General features: G+C 39.0%; 1 protein-coding gene across 1 annotated transcript; it reads left to right on the top strand.

The window, feature by feature from the left end:
* The first annotated feature begins 304 nt into the window (after positions 1-304).
* zmat3 (zinc finger, matrin-type 3) lies at positions 305-15530 on the top strand. The gene is made up of 6 exons (XM_058400662.1): positions 305-766; positions 4633-4988; positions 5710-5856; positions 6715-6881; positions 7755-7849; positions 10342-15530. The coding sequence occupies exons 1-6, from the start codon at positions 649-651 to the stop codon at positions 10554-10556; spliced, it is 1098 nt and encodes a 365-aa protein (XP_058256645.1). The 5' UTR covers positions 305-648; the 3' UTR covers positions 10557-15530.
* The last annotated feature ends 3135 nt before the right edge of the window (positions 15531-18665 follow it).

The following is an 18665-nucleotide window of genomic DNA, read 5'->3' on the forward strand; positions in this document are numbered from 1 at the left end:
CAACCAAGGCAGTAACAAACCTGTAGTGGAATTATTACACACTCAAAATTAATCTTTTCCTCATTAATGTACCTTATAACATAACTTGCAATGATCTGACATTTCAGTTCGATTTGGGGAAAAAAGGGATAAGCAAACTCTGGATCAGATATAAATGTGTTTGTTACTTTAATAAAAAAATAAAAATAAAAAAAAACTTACAGGCGAGACAGATTGCTTAGATTGCATATGATTATATGGATTGTTATCCTAATAATAATAATAATAATAATAATAATAATAATAATAATAATAATAATCCTAATCAGTGCCTTATTACACACTGAAGTAATTGACAGAATTGTTAATCACATTTTTGACTCCTTTTCTCCATAGGAAATGGACTGTACCATTCCAAACACGGTTGGAGGGGGGGTTCGTAATGAGCGTTGCGCCGAATTCCAGACTAAGCCTTGAGCTATTAGACATTTTTTAAAGTTCACATTTCACGATTACATTATACGGTATCCACGTAGTGCAATCGGATCAGTGCAATGTTTTCTTAGTACTCTTACTTCCATTCCCGTTCGGTCGTACCTCCTCCCTCTTTCCTAGTGGCCCGAGTGGCTGGAAGAAGTTCGGCAGCGAGCTTTGAAGGATGCGACGAAGATGGCGATGAACGGAAGGAAAGAAGATGCGTTATATGAGAATGCGGACTACTGCGATATATATAACCTCCAGCATGTACCTTACGGAAGCAGCAGCGGGTATTTCGCTCGGATACAAGGTACAGTAGGTCTGTGGTGCTCCTACGTTACAGGGTGACTAATGCTCTGCTGCGCTTAAAGCCGTGATGCACTGCATCATTTGGAGGTGCAGCACTGAAAATGCGAGATTTTCTCAAAAGTTTTTTTTTTCTTGAGACATCACATTCAGCATGTCGTGTAAAGGAAAATGACTTTCATTATTACACCCTGTAGGATCTATAACTGCAGATGTGGGCTGATGTTTCTCATCTCAGGCTATTTAATTACATAGGCTATACCTGCAGGAATAACATGATGCAATTCTCTTCTCATGTTTGGACTATTTAAAACTGCATATGTCCTTCAATAAATCAAACACCAGATCTACAGAATGTTTAATGGACCTCAGGTATCATTACAATATGTCATTTTCACCACACCGTTCAATCCCCATTTATCAGACCAGGATGAATATTGTGACCGTCCCTAAAATGAACAGGATGGTGTTCTTATTTACAGCACGATCACACGTTAATAACATGATCAAGGCTGTTACACAAATATAAACGTTGGATGGCTGAATATGTATATATGTCCAAAGTGTAAAATGAAATTTGGGCCCCATGCACAGGATTTGGACCCAGAATTCCTGTTCTCATCTATAGATTTTGCTTCAGGATCAGAGTTACATGTATCATTATTCTGCTGCTGAGATCATCCATAAGTTTCAGAGTAAGATAATACATTCTCATAGATTTTAGATGGTTACAATCTGTTATGACTAGGTCATATATCTAGATCATATCTAGATCTTTCGTTGCCTTTATAAACGTTGTTCCTAACAGCCACAGCAGAATTTCTGAATGGACTGGATCCGGAAGAGTTGCGTTAAAATTCCTGAATGGATGGGATCTGTTTGTGTTGCTGGTTGTTGTCTGAAACACAAACTGGAAACAAATATCTTTCAAATGTTCTGTAAGACAAGCTCCAGTGTCAGGTGCTTTCTACCTTTACCTTCTCATGTACTCATTGGACCTTGCATTATAGATGCCTAAGGGTACGGCCTTTCACTGAATTAAAGATTTTTCACCACCTCTCTTATTAGTGTTGTTGCCACGGCAGTTCATTTCTGCAACCTGGACAAAAGTAGCATATGACCTTGAACCATGGCCACATATTTCCTCCTTGGGCCTGTTTCTGGGTTTGTATTCTCTGATGCCTAAGAGATATCATGTTTGCCCTCCGACATCACAGAGTAGAGGAACAGATCACTATAGCTGCTCCTTTCAGCAGAAAGCTTAAATCAATACCATAAATGGTCTTCCAAAAGTCTTTGGTAATTCAGAATCCTAAGGGGATTTTCAATGTTGAGTGTTTTGATATATTTGCTCCTGAGATCAAGCTCTTTTGGCCCTGACACATTCTCTGTCCATTGGACTAGAAGCAAATTACACTCTGGTGCTATTTTAGTCTACTCAATCAGTGTTGTCAGGAGTCCATTGGAATGGATATAGTTGATACACGGGTCAACAACAGTGTAGCAGCTGACCCTACACCCTACACCCCTACTCTTCACAAACATATGACTGCATATTTTGTGGAACAACATGGATTACAAGAAGAGACAGAAATACTGCATGAAGCTAGCCTGAATAGCTATGGTCCTATCTATAGGGCTGAATATGGAAGACTTATTTCTTACTGAATTGACAGGATCCTTGCAGTTCATTTTCATTTTCTGTACTTGGTTGCATTCAGCAGACACAATGTTTTTACTTAATAGTTTTCATTTAATAGTAATAATAATAATAATAATAATAATAGCTGTAAAGTTATATCAGTCTTATTTAATTATAAGGATGCATTAAAACTAAGAACCAGAGAAGAAAGACTAAGATATAATATATCAAATGATGTCAGAAGTTTTTCCACCCTCAACAACAATAACAAATAAATACTACTTTGTTGAAGCACTTTTTGGTTTTATTACACCACTCAGTTGTCTTGAGTAAGAATCTTTCAGTGTGGCACAACTTTACTTAGGAATATTTCCTGACTCTTTATTGCAAAAATGTTCTAGATCCAGCAAACTATACCGTCCAGTGCACAGCCAGCTACAGATTTTTAGTTGGATTCAGGTCAGGGCCCCAGTTCTGGCTGGAGAAAAACAGCCCTGTAGCTGATGCTGCCACCACCACCATGCTGCAGCATGACTATGGTGTTCTTTTGGCACCAAACATCCATTTAGGAATTATATAATTATTACACCTAATACATTTTGCCACATGGATTGGAGTTGAGTTTAAATGTTTTTTGTAAGTAAGGGCTTCCATTTATCCACCCTAGCCCATAGCCCAGACATGTGAAGAATATGAGAGATCGTTGTCCCATGCAGAGAGTAATCAATAATTTTCAGATATTCCTGCATCTCCTTTAAGCCTCTTGGTAGTCTCCATGGTAAGTTTTTGTCTTGTCCTTTTATACATTTTGGAGGGATGTCCTGAACTTGTTGATGCATGTCTCTGTGCTGTTCCATTTTTTCTGTTTGCTAAAACTGGCCTTTGTTGTGTTTGATTGTACATCTAAGATTTGGAAATTATTTTATATCTCTCTTCTTTCAAGAAGTTTTCCCTCTATTTTCTCCTAAAATATTTTTCTCTTAATTTCTATACATTGTAATTTCACATTGATAATGGATTTATTTATGTATTTTTTCATCATGAAAAGCTGCCATTTTCTCAGGGGTTTGTAGACGTTTTATTTCCATCGTGTGTGATTATGTATATCTCAGAGATGGGCACATGAGTTTGCATATCAGGTCCAAGTCACCTAAAGTCTTCGGACTTGATTTGCAACTTCATAAGACACTTGAAAACACACCCAGACAGGTTTGATTAGTTAGCGATGTTACTATTGTTAACAAGACATCCTTCTGTTTACATCAGCAAATATTAGCATTTACTATGGCATATTTATGGCATTCTCATCAAAGTCAGTTGATCTAACTGCTACTTTGAGAACTAGAATGAGATCTAGTGTTTATTATTGTAAGGCTAACAGGTGTGCAGTTCATTCCACAATTTTTATTGTGTTAGAATTTGTGGATAAAATGTGATCTCAGTGATTTGGACCGTGGCATGATTGTTGGTCCAGATGGGCTGGTTGAAGTATTTCTATAACTGCTGATCTCTTGGGACTTTTACACACAACAGTCTCTAGAATTTACTCTTAAAAGTGAGTGACAAGTCTTGTCACAGGAAAATGACCTGATTGGTTCAAGCCCATGAAGCATACAGTAACTCAAATAATCACGCTTTACACCTGAGCAGAAAATCATCTCAGAGCACATAAAACATCAAACCTTGAGGTGGATGGGCGACAACAGCAGAAAACCACATTAGATTTTTTTTACATCTGTGCCACTTCTGTCAGCCAAGAACAGGAACTAGAGTCTACTGCTGGCACAGACTCACTAAAACAGAGTGGATGAAGAGTAGAAAAAATAGCGCCTGGTCTTTTTCCAGTCTTCAGCTATCAAGTTGGGGTGATCCTGTGCCCACTGTAGCCTCAGATTCCTGTTCTTGGCTGACCAGAGTGGAACCCAGTGTGGCTTTCTGAGTTTCATTGTTTTACTGTGAACAATACTGTTCTTTATTTTTATTATAGAATTACAGCTCAAATATATTCCTCATGTAGTTTCTGTAGATTCAGGACTTGACTTACTCAAGCTTAAAGACGACTTGACTTGGACCCCTGTATAAGTTCGATCCTGACCTACTGATATTGTGCCTTGTCTCCCTAGCATTACCTTCATATTCATCTTACCAGGATAAAGCATTGAATAAGTAAATGATGGAATGACAAATTTCCACCATTCACACCATCTGCATTGAATCTTCCCTTTCAGGTCCAGAATGTGTTCTGAAGCCTCCTCTGAACCTAATGGGTCAGCATCAGCCTGAGCCCTTCCAGCCCATATCTCCTGCCCAAACTCTTGGCCCAGCACCTGTTTTGATGCCACCAGAACCTCTTGCTTTCCCCCTTTGCAGTCCCCTCTCTGCCAAACCTCCCCCTCACCTCCAGTTGTTCCCAAACCCTGCCATTACAGCACCCCTTGGATCCAGCCCCATACCAACTGAGAACGAGTTCCAGGCAACCGGCAGTGATCAGGACACAGCACTAGAGGAGTTGTGTAGACCTCTCTACTGCAAACTGTGCAACGTCACACTAAACTCTCCCCAGCAGGCGCAGGCACATTATCAGGTAAAAATCACACACTGATGTGGCTGAAATCATTGTGGAATATGTATAGCAGTGCTGAAAAATCCTTTATTCTTAATTTGTAGTCTTCAAATGGTGTAGGATTGTTAGAGCTATGTGGACTTGGTATTGAATTCCACATCCCATTACACCATGAAGCCTACACACATGGATGCCATGGACTCCAGCTCCCATTACACACGTTCAACGTTCACCAGATAACTGATCAAGTGCAAAGTATACTCGTTTCTTCTATACATCTTACAGTGTTTCTTCACCGGCTGTTATCATGCCATGACATTGTGTCATAGTGTCATAGTCTACCTGCTTTATAGTTTTTATGTTTGTTTCCTGTTTTCTGGTTCCATGATTATAGTCATTGCCTATTTGAAAGATTTCACTGTAATGGATTTTGCCTGTCGATTATGCTTCTCTAATAAAGCATCCTATGGTGAAAAAAACACACTATAAGTGTTGACAAGGAAAACTTTTTTGTTAAACATCAGAATATTTTATAATATGTTTATTATTATTTGATTATGTGGAGTATCTGTCATACAAGTCCTTGTATATGTTGTTGCTACTAGAAATGACATTGAATTGTTTGCAAAACAAAAACATTTGCGTAACTACTTGTCAGAACACCTTGCTATAAGAAACTAGTAGCAATACCCATAATACATGCACTACATTCTTCATGACAGATGCTTTTGTTTTGTTGCAGGGAAAAAATCACAGCAAGAAGCTAAGGAATTTTTATGCTGGCAGTCAACAGCCACCTCCAATACGAATACCTGAGGAAGGAGAGCCAGTTTCACAGCAATCCCTCTCCACTCCACCTACAGAGACTGGCACTACAGTGGGCAAGCCGGTAAACATCCACCCACATGTTTTTTTTCCCCTTGTAGATTCAACTCTAACACCTGCTTTTCACTCATTTACTACAGTTCTGAACATATAATAAATCATGATTGTTATATATTTTTTTTGCCAAAAGTTTTGGGACACCCTTCCAAATCATTGAATTCAAACCCTCAGTTCCAGTGAAAGGAACATAATGCTTCAGCTCAGTACCAAAACATGGTACTCCAAATGGATGAATTAGAGTGGAGACTGCGAGACAGGCCTTCTTGTCCAACATCTGTGCCTGACCTCACAAAATCCACTTCTAAAGAAATGGTCAAAAAAATTCCCATAAACACACTCCTAAACCTTGTGGGAAGCCTTCCCAGATGAGTTGAAGCTGTTGTAGCTGCAAAGGGCGGGACAACTCCATATTACATTCATGTGCATGTAAAGGCAGACCCAGTCCCAGTTTTGGTCTGGCTCACAGTCTCTGCTCTAAAGGTGTTCTATGGGGTTGAGGTCAGGACTCTGTGCAGGCCAGTCAAGTTCCTCCACACCAAACTCACTCATCCATGTCTTTATGGACCTTGCTTTGTGCAACTCATTAAGAGTTCCCTTCACTGGAACTAAGGGGCCAAGCCCAAGTTTTGGGGTGTCCCAAAACTTTTGGCATTATAGTATATATATATATATATATATATATATATATATATATATATATATATATATATATAAAGATGCTGCATTCTCTACACTCAGCTGGAAAATAGCCACAGTTTTAATTGCACATTGATCATGTGGTGTCACTCTGTAAGCCTTCGTTCAGTGAAACCAGTGCGATAGTAATCAGAGCCAATCTCGCATTGCTTCTCCCCCACTGCAGGCGTCCTTTATCGGCCCCAGCAGGGTCATCCTGGCCACAGAGAATGACTACTGCAAGCTGTGTGATGCCTCCTTCAGCTCCCCCGCAGTAGCCCATGCTCATTACCAGGGCAAGAACCATGCCAAACGGGTACGGCTTGCTGAGGCCCAGCACAACGCCAGCTCCTTGTGAGTCTCCTCATGCCACTAAACAAAAAAGGCAAAAAAAAAAAACGGAAAAAAAAACACAGCAAACATTAAGAATAACACAATGGTTAAAATCTTATAAATATTCCCACTACTTTTTTTAGTTTTCAGAAGATTCAGATGTGGCTGTGTTAAATGAAAGTTATTTTCTCTGCAATTTATTATTATTATTATTATTATTATTATTATGAGTTGTAGCTCCCTGGGTCCCTAGTTTTATCCTCAGGTTACTCTCTATATAAAATTTCACACCCACCTCTCCAAAACCATGCTATTATTTCTGGCTACTCTAAATTGCTCCTAGGCGTGAATGAGTCTGTGAAAGTGTTCATGGTATGCTGGACTGACTGACCTCCCTTTCAGAGCGTATTCCTAGCTCAGTGATCAGGATCAGAAGTGGCTATTTGAACAATGGAAATTTTATATGATCAAATTTTGAATCAGCCCAGAAGGGCATCTTTAACACTTCTTTCTAGAGCCAAACTGAAGTGAAAGATAGTGTTTATACCTATCCAGAAGATTTGCATAGCAAATACATCTTTTCTGTTTGGCTTTATCTTCTGCCTGGTGTTGCCCTGATAGCTGGGAAGCTCGTTGAAATGTCTGAGTGGCTGGAGTGGGATAAGTCTGATAACTAGCACAGGACATCATGTCCTGCTTTTCTGTTTGAACATTTGTTCAGCACAGTGAGCCTAGACTTGTTTGGTCATTGCCATGTAGTGTTTTTGTTAAACAGAAAAACTCACTTTAGGTGTGTATTGCTATAATTCTTAGAGCAAGCTCACTTCGTGTAACCTCATAATGTTAGCTCAAGTATTACGCTCTCAAGTTTGATTAAGAATGATCTTTTTGCAGGGATGCAGCAGACCTCACACAGCGGCGTTCCAGGAAAGAAGGGAGTGAGTACAAACTGAAGAACCGCAGGACCCACATGAACACTACTATGGCAGGTACATTCAAGGGCACAAGGGTTTTACATACTAAAATATGAAATCGTTTGCACTACTTCATGAATGGTTCAACTTCTAAACTCACTAATATTGTACACACACATCTCGGATTTATTATGAATATATACGCACTATTTATATAGTATAAATAAATAAGCTGTAATAACGTGGCTGCTTTAGATAGCAGTCCATTTGTGACTGTCACATGCTTCCACTATTGCATGATAGGATTTAGTTTCTGGCCTGTGCTCAAGGCAGTGACGTTAAATACTACATTTCTGAGCTGTGTTTTGGCAGCAGTATCTTTTTCAGCAGCTGGCTGCAGATTTCAGTGATAGCTGGCTGTCCTGTGGGTACTGGGCTACTCTCACTAAACACAGTGCCAGGCCTTTGGTGTTTGCAAACTGATCTTCCAGCTCACGTCAGTCTGCCCCTTTGAGCGTCACCCACATGGTGGCAGGTCTCGATCATACACACTTGGCCTTACTGACCCTTCCAAACACACTATACTCTCCTATACACACACACACACACATTCACATTTGCAGACTCTACATTGCACTCAAATAAATCACATGACACATGGCTTTGGGTTTAGTTATATTTTGAAAATACTCTTCCAAAAATAGTGAGGCATAAATTCCATCTTAAAATAAAGTGCTGTGTAGTCCCTCACCCCATTGTATATACCTCTCATCTGCAGTGGTATTAATTACTGTAGCTTATCCAGTGAGGCTCTGGTTAAACTGGTTAGATTGCTTACTAAACAAGTAGTTTTGACCTTGCTGTTAAAAATACACTATATGACTAAAAGTATGTGGATATCTGACCATCACACCCATATGTGGTACTTCGTGAGAACTGTTACCACAAAGTTAGAAACACAGAATAGTCTAGAATGTCTTTGTATGCTGCCCTTCACTGCAACTGATGTATATAACAAGCTCCATTAAAGACAAGAGATATGCACCAAGGTTGGAATGGAAGTACTTTTAGCCTCACAGACACCTGACCTCAATTCCACTGAACTCCTTCAGGATGGAGGCAAACCTCCATGATAAAGCCAACCTTGAGTTCACTGTGTTTTTACAGAAATATGCAGTTCAGAGACCTGGGCTGTTAGTTCAACCCAAGTGGGTTAAGTTAGCTTCTTCAAAACCTGCTGAATGTACTGTGACTGCAATGACAATAACTTCCCATGCTGGATTTGCACAAATGTCTAGATTTACACTAATAATTATTTATGTTTTACAGATTTTAAGTATTGAAGTATTTGCACCAACGAAGAGAGCATATTATTGTGTTTGGTTTATCTTGTGGCAAAACTAGTACAAATAATGCCATAAATAAGTATAGCAATCCTGCACATCCTGGTCCCCCCTAGCTCTTTCCATGACAAGCTTTCCCTTCTCATACTACAGCAAACCCAAAGCATAGCTATTTTTAAAAGGGTTCCTTTGGGTCAGTCCCTCTGTGCACCCCTACCTCACACTTCTTAAACAGAGTGGAAAGATCAGCCACATGCCAAGACGTCCATTCAGTGTAATCTACTAACAAATCCTAAAAATATTTCAATGTATTTGTAGACAAGGAATTTCTGCAGAAAGTTCTGCAAATATTATATTATGTGTAATATGTTCTTAGTTCCTTGGCACATTCCCAAGAAGGTCAATGATGGAAAACTTCACAGGAAAACTCCACCCTGAAACACACAAATAATTCAATTCAAATATTTGTAATGATTTTCTCAACCAGTTTGCTTCTCTGTTCCTGTGAGAAGTGGTGGTCTGCCACATTGATGTCATAGAGCAGCATTACTAATCCAGTTAAAATGTTGTTTAGTCCGACACTAATGCTCTTGTTGCTTAACCCTGCTCCATAATCTAGTGGAAAACATTCCCAGAAGAGTGGAGCCTATTAGAGCAGCAAAGTGGGGATTCAATCTTAAAATGGATGTTCAGTTAGCACATGGACTGTTGGTCAGGTGTCTGCAAACTTTTCACCATGTCATATCAATTACAAGGAGTAGTAAAATATTCTAGATAATGATGAACAGAAGGTCTTCTTTTTCCTTTCCAGTGCCACCCTTGCCTCTGCCACTGGGGTTAAGGTCTCAGTGACTATAATGGTGCTTAGAGAGAACTGTAAAATATAATTATTATAATGATTTAATGATAGTTGTTGAATGTTTCCACTCACAGAGCTCTTGTTCACTGGATGTTTTTTGTTTTTCACACCATTCATGTGAAGAGACTGGAGATTAGACGTTTCTGAAATACTCAAACCAGCCAGTTTGTCACCATCAACCATGCCAAGTCACTGAAATCACATTTTCCTCAATGTTGTATTTAATGTGTACATTAGCTGCATGAAAGAGCACAGGTATAGGTGGATGGTGGAAGTATGTACTTGTGTTGTGTGCAGATATCTTTCCTGTAGACAGTATCTTATTCTCCAAGTATCCTTATCTTATCAGTTTTCTTGGATGTCAGTTTCAGGGCCGTATTACAACCCACGGCCAAGGCAGAGAATCCCACGTGACTTGGCCATGTGTGTGACGCCAAGTGGGCAGTTCTATTGCTCCATGTGCAACACGGGTGCTAGCGACGAGGCTGACTTCCGCCTGCACCTGGAGAGCAAACAGCACAAGAGCAAAGTGTCTGAGCAGCGCTACCGCAGTGAGATGGAGAATCTGGGCTACACATAGGAGGCCGTCCGTAAGGAAAAGAAGACCGGAATCGTCCATGTAATTCTCCAAGTGCCCATATTAGCTTTGTTACAGAAGAGTTGTGCATTTGCACTGAACCAGTCTTACATACTTTGCATGGAAAGTTTTAATTCAGTGATACTGAAATGAAAAGACAGCTACCTCTTGCAGAATTACAGGTCATTTTTATGTCAGATTGTGCAGCTTTGGATTTATGGGAGCATCCTGTTTTATTGTACTTGAGAAACTGGTCCCTCCAAGGATTTTTTTATTTTTTGCTCCCACGCTAGGATGATGGTGAAAGATGGCAGCTTTTGCAAAGGTCATCAGGATCATAATGATTTTTATCAGTATTAAAGTTGGATTAGATTATGGGGACTTCCAATCTACTGTATGTGTGACTCTGCAGGTTCTGGTTGAATTATTTTATTTTATTTTATTTTTTTTACATTTATGATCCAGTTTCTTCTTTCCTGGACCTAATGTACATATTGTATATTGTGCAATGAATGCCTCAAAAAGGAAAGGGATACATTTTAAAAGGTCAGAGGCAAACCTCCACACTACAGCCAGCCTTAGGTTCACTGTGTTATTACAGGAATACACCGAGTGCAGAGACCCAGACTGCCATCAGAAGGTTAGTGTCACTACAACTGGGTTCATGTTAGCTTCTTCAGAACCTGCTGAATGTACTGTGACTGCGATGACAATAACTTTCCTTGCTGGATTTGCACAAGTGTCTAGATTTACACTAATAATTATTTATGAATTTATTTATGTTTTACGGATTTTAAGTATTGAAGTATTTGCACCAACGAAGAGAGCGCATTCTTGTGTTTGGTTTATCTTGTGGCAAATAATGCTTCAGTATAGCAATCCTGCACATCCTGGTCCCCCCTAGCTCTTTCCATGACAAGCTTTCCCTTCTCATACTACAGCAAACCCAAAGCATAGCTATTTTTAAAAGGGTTCCTTTGGGTCAGTCCCTCTGTGCACCCCTACCTCACTCTTCTTAAACAGAGTGGAAAGATCAGCCACATGCCAAGACGTCCATTCAGTGTAATCTACTAACAAATCCTAAAAATATTTCAATGTATTTGTAGACAAGGAATTTCTGTGGGAAGTTATGTGAGAGTTTTGTTGATTTTGTAAGGCCATGCACATGCTGGCAGGTTATTATTTATTAGATTAGATTAGATTCAACTTTATTGTCACTGCACATGTGGGTACAAGGCAACGAAATATAGTTAGCATCTAACCAGAAGTGCATTTCGCAGTGCAAATAATTAGCAAATATAATAAGTATATACAATAAATAATTTGCATATATAAACAATATACAAAAATATATAAATAATTTGCATATATAACAGTATATAAACAGTGGGAGGTAAATGCAATGAGTGCAAATGAGCAATGATTGTAGTGGTGCAATAAAGAAGGTATTGTTATCTACCCTGCATACTCATTGCTCCTTTTATTATTTTGAAAGAGCAATGCGTGTACAAGGCAAGTTAACTTTCAAATCATGATATATATATGATATATATGGTCGATAATGAAAAACTTCACGGGAAAACTCCACCCTGAAACACACCTAAATAATTCAAATATTTGTGATGATTTTCTCAACCAATTTGTTTCCACACTGGTGTCACAGAGCAGCATTACCAGTCCAGTTAAAATGTAGTTTAGTTTCCAAACCTATAAAGACCAGGTTATGATCAGTTAGCTCCTAAAAAATAGAAATAAAGCAGAAGTTGCTTTTCTCTCACTCCAGTGATATTCAATGTCATATTAATGAGAAATCCAACACAGAAGTACTGGAGACTGCTATACAGATGAAGGACGTGGCTGTGGCAGAGACTCTAAAGGCCATCTACGAGATGACAGACATGATGCAACTGACGGCGGTATTAGATACGGAAGTGAGAGAGCTGGACAGAGTAGAGGATATAAGCGGTCTGCATCAGTCTTTGTGAGTAGAACTGAAAGAAGGGCTAAATCCTATTTGTCACCTCTATCAGCAGTCTTGTGGGTAATGTATGAAGGAGTTAAACGCAACATGTTAATGAAGATGTTTAAACTAAAAAGCAATTTGCACATGCATGTTTTCAGGGTGGATCTTTCCTGTAAAGGCTTCACTGTCAGTGAATTCTGTGGTGCACATAAATACTTGTTTACTTCTACAGAGACTTTCAGGCATTTTAAAGTAAGGGCATTGCAGAAGAATGAAAAAGAAGAACGCCTCTTTTTTTTACCACTCTTCCATTCCATTCCTGTGTTTGTCATTAAATCATTAATGATCTGTATGACTACTGTAGAAACACCTGTTTGGTTTTAATTAGTGGTAAATATGCATAATATTTTAAAATGGTGTAAGCATGACAATGTGTATGGATGTGTAAAGAGGAAGAATACACTGCAAGCTGGAAAAGCTGAGTGTCTTTATAAACCCGTTTCTCATACGCACAAAGGTGTTGCTAGCTCAGGCCTCAGGCTTTGTTGGCTTAAAGCCATAAACTTATTTCTGCTTGCTGCACTAATATCATTGTTTGAGAACAAAGGTTTTCAGGTTCAGTGTTGAAAAACATGAAGCACATTTATCTTTGTGATGATCTGGTCACTGTGCAGATGTCATGTGTTTTCACTGCTCTCCGGTCATTTACTGTATGCACTCTGGTTGAATTCTCTTTCCCAAAGTGTTAATGGTCATGAACTCTTAAGGCTGCACAGTGTTGCCCATAAGATCAAGGCTCTTTTATATTTCTCCACATACTATTGGCTCTAAAATCAGGCTATGATAAGGGAAACGTTCTTCACTGACCGACTTCTTCAGTGCACAGCAATAATCTCTGGTGTTGAATCAATGCCTTGAATGAACAAACCAACCCCGTAGAAGTGAATTCAACACAGTAGGTGTTCATTTTGCTCTGTCAGTTTTAAACATTTATGCTAAATGAGGCAGAACTACTTTTAGGCATGTAGTGCCTCAGATCGAAGAGATTCTAAGCAAGTACTTTGTTGTTTGTTAGAGTTAGCTGGACAGTCCAGGCGTTTCCTGTGTGGAGCGGGAAAGCAGGAAGCAGTGACCCCCACATACAAACAGGCTTTCCCCCCAGGACACTATCCACACACCGGCTCATCTCGCTTCTCCCAGCCAAAACCAACACTGACTTCCAGAATGGCCTCGTCGGTCATTTTGCTCTGAAACTGTGTGGTTTTCTCTCTTTATTTAGTGATGATGATGATGATGATGATGATGATGAGATGGAATAAGATAGTGCCTTCTAAAACCACACTTTCATCTCATGTATGCCCCTGGGACTTTCCCAGGAAAGATGTTTTGGGTCCATTCATGGTGCAATATGTGGCAATATTTGATTCCTTTTTTTCATGAAATTATAATAATATTTAATAAGTACTGAAGGATCACAAATATTTGGACAAGATAAAGGAATATAACTTACTGAACTCACTTACTGAAGAGACTGCCGGGACGATTATTTTCACTGCATTAACATGCGTATGTATATACATAATGTTTCATTAAATAAGAATTACTTCAGCACTTTTGCACTGGTTTTTATGAACATGTGAATCAGTCATAATGTTAACCCACTTGTTTTCGTCCGAGTATTAAAAGGCATTTCCAGAGTTAAACCTGTGTCTACAGTGTAATAATCTCATTATCATCTTGCTTAAAAGACCACACCCTAGAGATTCATATTCACTAAGCAGCACTGTCCAAAGAGGAAGTCAGCTGACTGATTTGGGTGACTGTCTGTTCATCAGCATTTGGACTACCGAATCCTGTGTTCTACAGCAGAGGAAGTACAGCTAATGTGTCAGTCTAATATCTAATCTGATCTTCTCACAGAGCACATTATTCAGATTCTGTAATGCTATTTGTTTAACAGAGTTTAGATTTGATCTAATTAGCTTCCTCTAGCAAATACTTGTAGATTTTTATTTACATGTAATAAACAGACTGATGTACGGCGAAAAAAAAAATTGGGCTAATGTGGGTTTTTCGAAAAAGCTCAAACATTTCACAGTCTTGGTTAAAGATAATGTTTTTTTTTGGTTAAAGTATGTTATAGGCAGTAAAAAAGCATAAAATGTGGCAACAGGGTCTTCTTCAGGCCAACACGATGCACAAGCATTGTCTGAGGTTGAGGCAAATTTTCCCAAATGCTTTCAATTGCCTATGTTGTGAAATTCTGTCTATTCGTGTGTGTGTGTGTGTGTGTGATTTCCAAAATCTTTACCTAGTTTGGTTCAGTTTTGTTATTGCTTCAGTTCAGCAATAACAAAAACAAGCTTTTTTTGTCCATCGGTGGAGAGATAAACTGTGATCCCACATAATTCTTCAAGAAGGATAGTAGCAGGACAAATATTAGCCAGATTCATTTTAAATAAACAATACGCAACTCTTAAAGTTATCCGTTGGAGCCACATTTGACATTTGGCACCAAACAAAATTAAAGCACCTTGCGGATCAGAAACGTCGAAAGAAAATGGAATGAAACAGACAGGCACAGGCAATTCAAACCCAAAGATCATGTTGAGTGCCAGTGTTGTCAGTGAAGAACAACAAAGGGCAGTGGATCGTGGAGAAGTGAAAAAAAAAAGCCTGGATGGACAAATGCAGGTTCCTGTTTCATTATGCTGATGGAAAGAATGCTTTCCCGGTATGCAGTAAGGGTTCTGCAACCTACTGAAGAATATCTGAACAGCATGACGTGAGCAAGTATATCCACGCATAGATGGATGTTTTAATCTGATAATGAGTCATAGAACATTTCCAGGAACCGGATAGTGAGTTTTCATTTTAGCTTAGAAGACTTTAATTTTGGATCTTAACCCTACTTTAAGATGAAATGGATGTGCTACTTCTGCATCTTTTAGAACCCATGATTTGATTTGGTGAATACTGTTTTGAAGTTTTACTGTGTAGGTGTACCTAATTAACTGACATCTGAATGTATTTGCATATGAAAATGTGAAAAAATGTTCATATATAAATATATATAAAACCAATCTCTTACAAAAAACTGTTTTGTCTACCTATCATTATCACAATATTAAAAAAAAAGTGTAAAAGTGTAATTATTGTTGTATGCTGCCATTGAAACAGTGATACCTTGATTATGGAGAATAAAATATGACTTATAATAGGTATAATAATAGAATATAATAGAATAAAAAATTCCTCAATTATCAAAATGGACCTGAGAGCAGATGAGGGGTTTCCCTGTAGACTTGGTCACCCCTTCTCTTCTCTTTTAGTAGTTTTTCTTGTTGAGAGATATACAACTGCCTATCGGAAACACTATATGGCCAAACGTTTGTGGACACCTTGACCATAATGCCCACATCGGCTAGTTCAGTACCCTATTCCAAATCCCCCTTTGCTATTATAATAACCTAAGCTTTATGCTGTATTTTAGAATTCTATCTATGGGGTTTTAAGTCCAGAAACATGCAGAAAAAAAGTGATTTATGGAGCAGTTCATGAAGATTAGGACTAAGATTGAGCAATATCTAATAACGAAGAAATGAGCAATTAGTGTAGTACAGCTTATGATAATTAAGACGGACAGAAAAGCCTTCAACCAAGTGGTTCAGTTCACGTCATCTGTACATGCATGACACAGAGTTCAGTGGAATCCTTAGGAAGGAAATGCAACCAGAAGGAGCACAGGTCCAGTGGTGACAGCAGAGGGAGCTAGATCATTACACCACCAACTGTGAGTACACTACAGCCAATAGAGTAATGAGAAATACTACTGCAACCCAACACTCAGGTCCAACATGTACTGTGAGATTAAAGGAGTCCATGCTCCTGTATATCATGTGGGAGCGTTTGCAGTGATTATTTATTAACCTATCCTATTCATTATATCTATGAACCAGTGAAGAACTGTAGAAGAATGTGGGAAAGTCAGTTCAGTTCAAAGTGAGGACACAGTTGCGTTTTCTTAAAAGCATGTCTTCTACATGAAACAAAGCTAAAAGCTTAATTTGCATCTCATCTCATTCCATCCCATCACTTCCCTTGAGGCAGTCGTTCAACTGTTTATTGTCAGCTGTGTGTTTGTGTGTTTGAGCAGAATACATGATTTACAACACTGAATCATCTCTACTGTTCGTGGAATGCTCTGCTCACATCACCGGGCACAGACGCCATAGGGCACCATTCCACACCCCTCCTTTCACAGCCCGTTATGTTTGGGGGTGAATATATGGGGCAATTTTCATACCAACAGCTGATGTCATTCTCCCTGAACTCTAACCTCCCTTGACCAGGTCACAGATGGAAAGATCTATTGCTAGTCTATTGCTTGTTTCTTGGCCCTAAGTCTATTGCTAGGGCCAAGGAACAAACCCATTAAACCCTAAGACGTGGCCTGTACATCAGGACACTCTCCGGTATCCTGGCAAGTTGATACTGGTTTATTTGTGCTACTAAGAGGTATATATCACCTGCTGGCAGGGATCTTTTAGTGTTGCTATACAACAGAGTAATGGTTTACAGCAATATTTGTCATGCTTCAGTTGACCATAAAACTGTGTCTGGTGAACACTTACTGTATTTAACCCTTTATATGACTGTGATTAGTGGGACTTAAAAGGTCTCATTGATTTACTGGGAAGAAGAGACCTTTGTGTGGATATCTGGAAAAAAAAGATTTTTCTGTTGTTTAATTCTAACAAAAAGACAACAAAATACAACATAATAATATTTAATCAAAATCTTTAATTGTCTTTTTTTATATACTTAGTCTTTATGTAAAGATTGCCTAGGCAAGTTTAACAACTATGGTAGTAAAGACACAAGCTCTTCCACACCAACCTTCATAAACTATGTCTATATTTTCAGAATATTATACTATGTCACTGTATATATATACACTGACCAGGCATAACATTATGACCACCTGCCTAATATTGTGTTGGTCCCCCTTTCTGTCGCCAAAACAGCCCTGACCCGTCCTGCACTGTGTATTCTGACCCCTTTCTATCAGAACCAGCATTAACTTCTTCAGCAGTTTGAGCAACAGTAGCTCGTCTGTTGGATCGGATCACACGGGCCAGCCTTCTCTCCCCATGTGCATCAATGAGCCTTGGCCACCCATGACCCTGTCTCCGGTTCACCACTGTTCCTTCCTTGGAGCACTTTTGATAGATACTGACCACTGCAGACCGGGAACACCCCACTAGAGCTGCAGTTTTGGAGATGCTCTGATCCAGTGGTCTAGCCATCACAATTTGGCCCTTCGTCAAACTCTCTCAAATCCTTACACTTGTCCATTTTTCCTCTCACTGCTCATAATGTTATGCCTGACCGGTGTATATAGCAGAAGTCAAAATTTCGACATCTGATGGTTTTCTGAAGCTGCTTAGATTTAGGAAAATTGTCATGTCACTGTAGATCTATAGAACACAGACAGCAGATCATTTAATATGTTTATGGTCAGTTCTTTAATTTAATATGTTTATGGTCAGTTCCTTCCTTCTGAATTCATTCAATAATTCATGTTCAACCCTTACTACACTGAACCTCATTTACAAAGTTCACTATATAAAAATTGGAGCATTTGTAGAAACAAGAAAGGACACAGCATGCGCTCACTCACTGTTTCCACTATTGAGTTAAAAGACGAAAGTGATTTAAAGTTTCCATAACATCAGCATGATGTGAAGGACCTTTGTGTGTCTATTTTTGTAAATTTTCTTAATTAACACATAGAGAGGATATATTGGGAAGTTAACGACCATTTACCTTGTGATTTCATTTTGTGAATTGTATTGCTATTCCGAATACACAGCGTTGCAATGGTGAATCAGCTGCTCTTCACCGCTATGAAGTGAATAGAGGGAGAGATAAATGGGTAAGATGTTTCTTCCTGCACTATTCTTCCTTTCTATGCAGATGTCCTTGTGTAAGAACTGCTGCAGCTGCAAAGAAAGGCCATGAGTGTGAGGAAGTGTGTGTCAGGCCCAGGCTACATTCTGTTACCAAGGGAACGGGAGGAAGTGAGGGCTTCCTATTCACTGGGAGTGTGTACTGTCTGTTGTCTCCTGAACCGAGTGCATATAAAT

The sequence above is a fragment of the Hemibagrus wyckioides genome, linkage group LG10 (genome assembly GCF_019097595.1).
Source record: "Hemibagrus wyckioides isolate EC202008001 linkage group LG10, SWU_Hwy_1.0, whole genome shotgun sequence".
Lineage (NCBI taxonomy): Eukaryota > Metazoa > Chordata > Actinopteri > Siluriformes > Bagridae > Hemibagrus > Hemibagrus wyckioides.

Bases quoted from the DNA above. Each gene is read 5' to 3' on its own strand.
- zmat3 (XM_058400662.1), top strand. From the start codon at position 649: ATGGCGATGAACGGAAGGAAAGAAGATGCGTTATATGAGAATGCGGAC. The intron at 5,857-6,714 runs GTAAACATCCAC...CCCCCACTGCAG, and splicing joins GCACTACAGTGGGCAAGCCG to GCGTCCTTTATCGGCCCCAG. The intron at 7,850-10,341 runs GTACATTCAAGG...CTTGGATGTCAG, and splicing joins CATGAACACTACTATGGCAG to TTTCAGGGCCGTATTACAAC.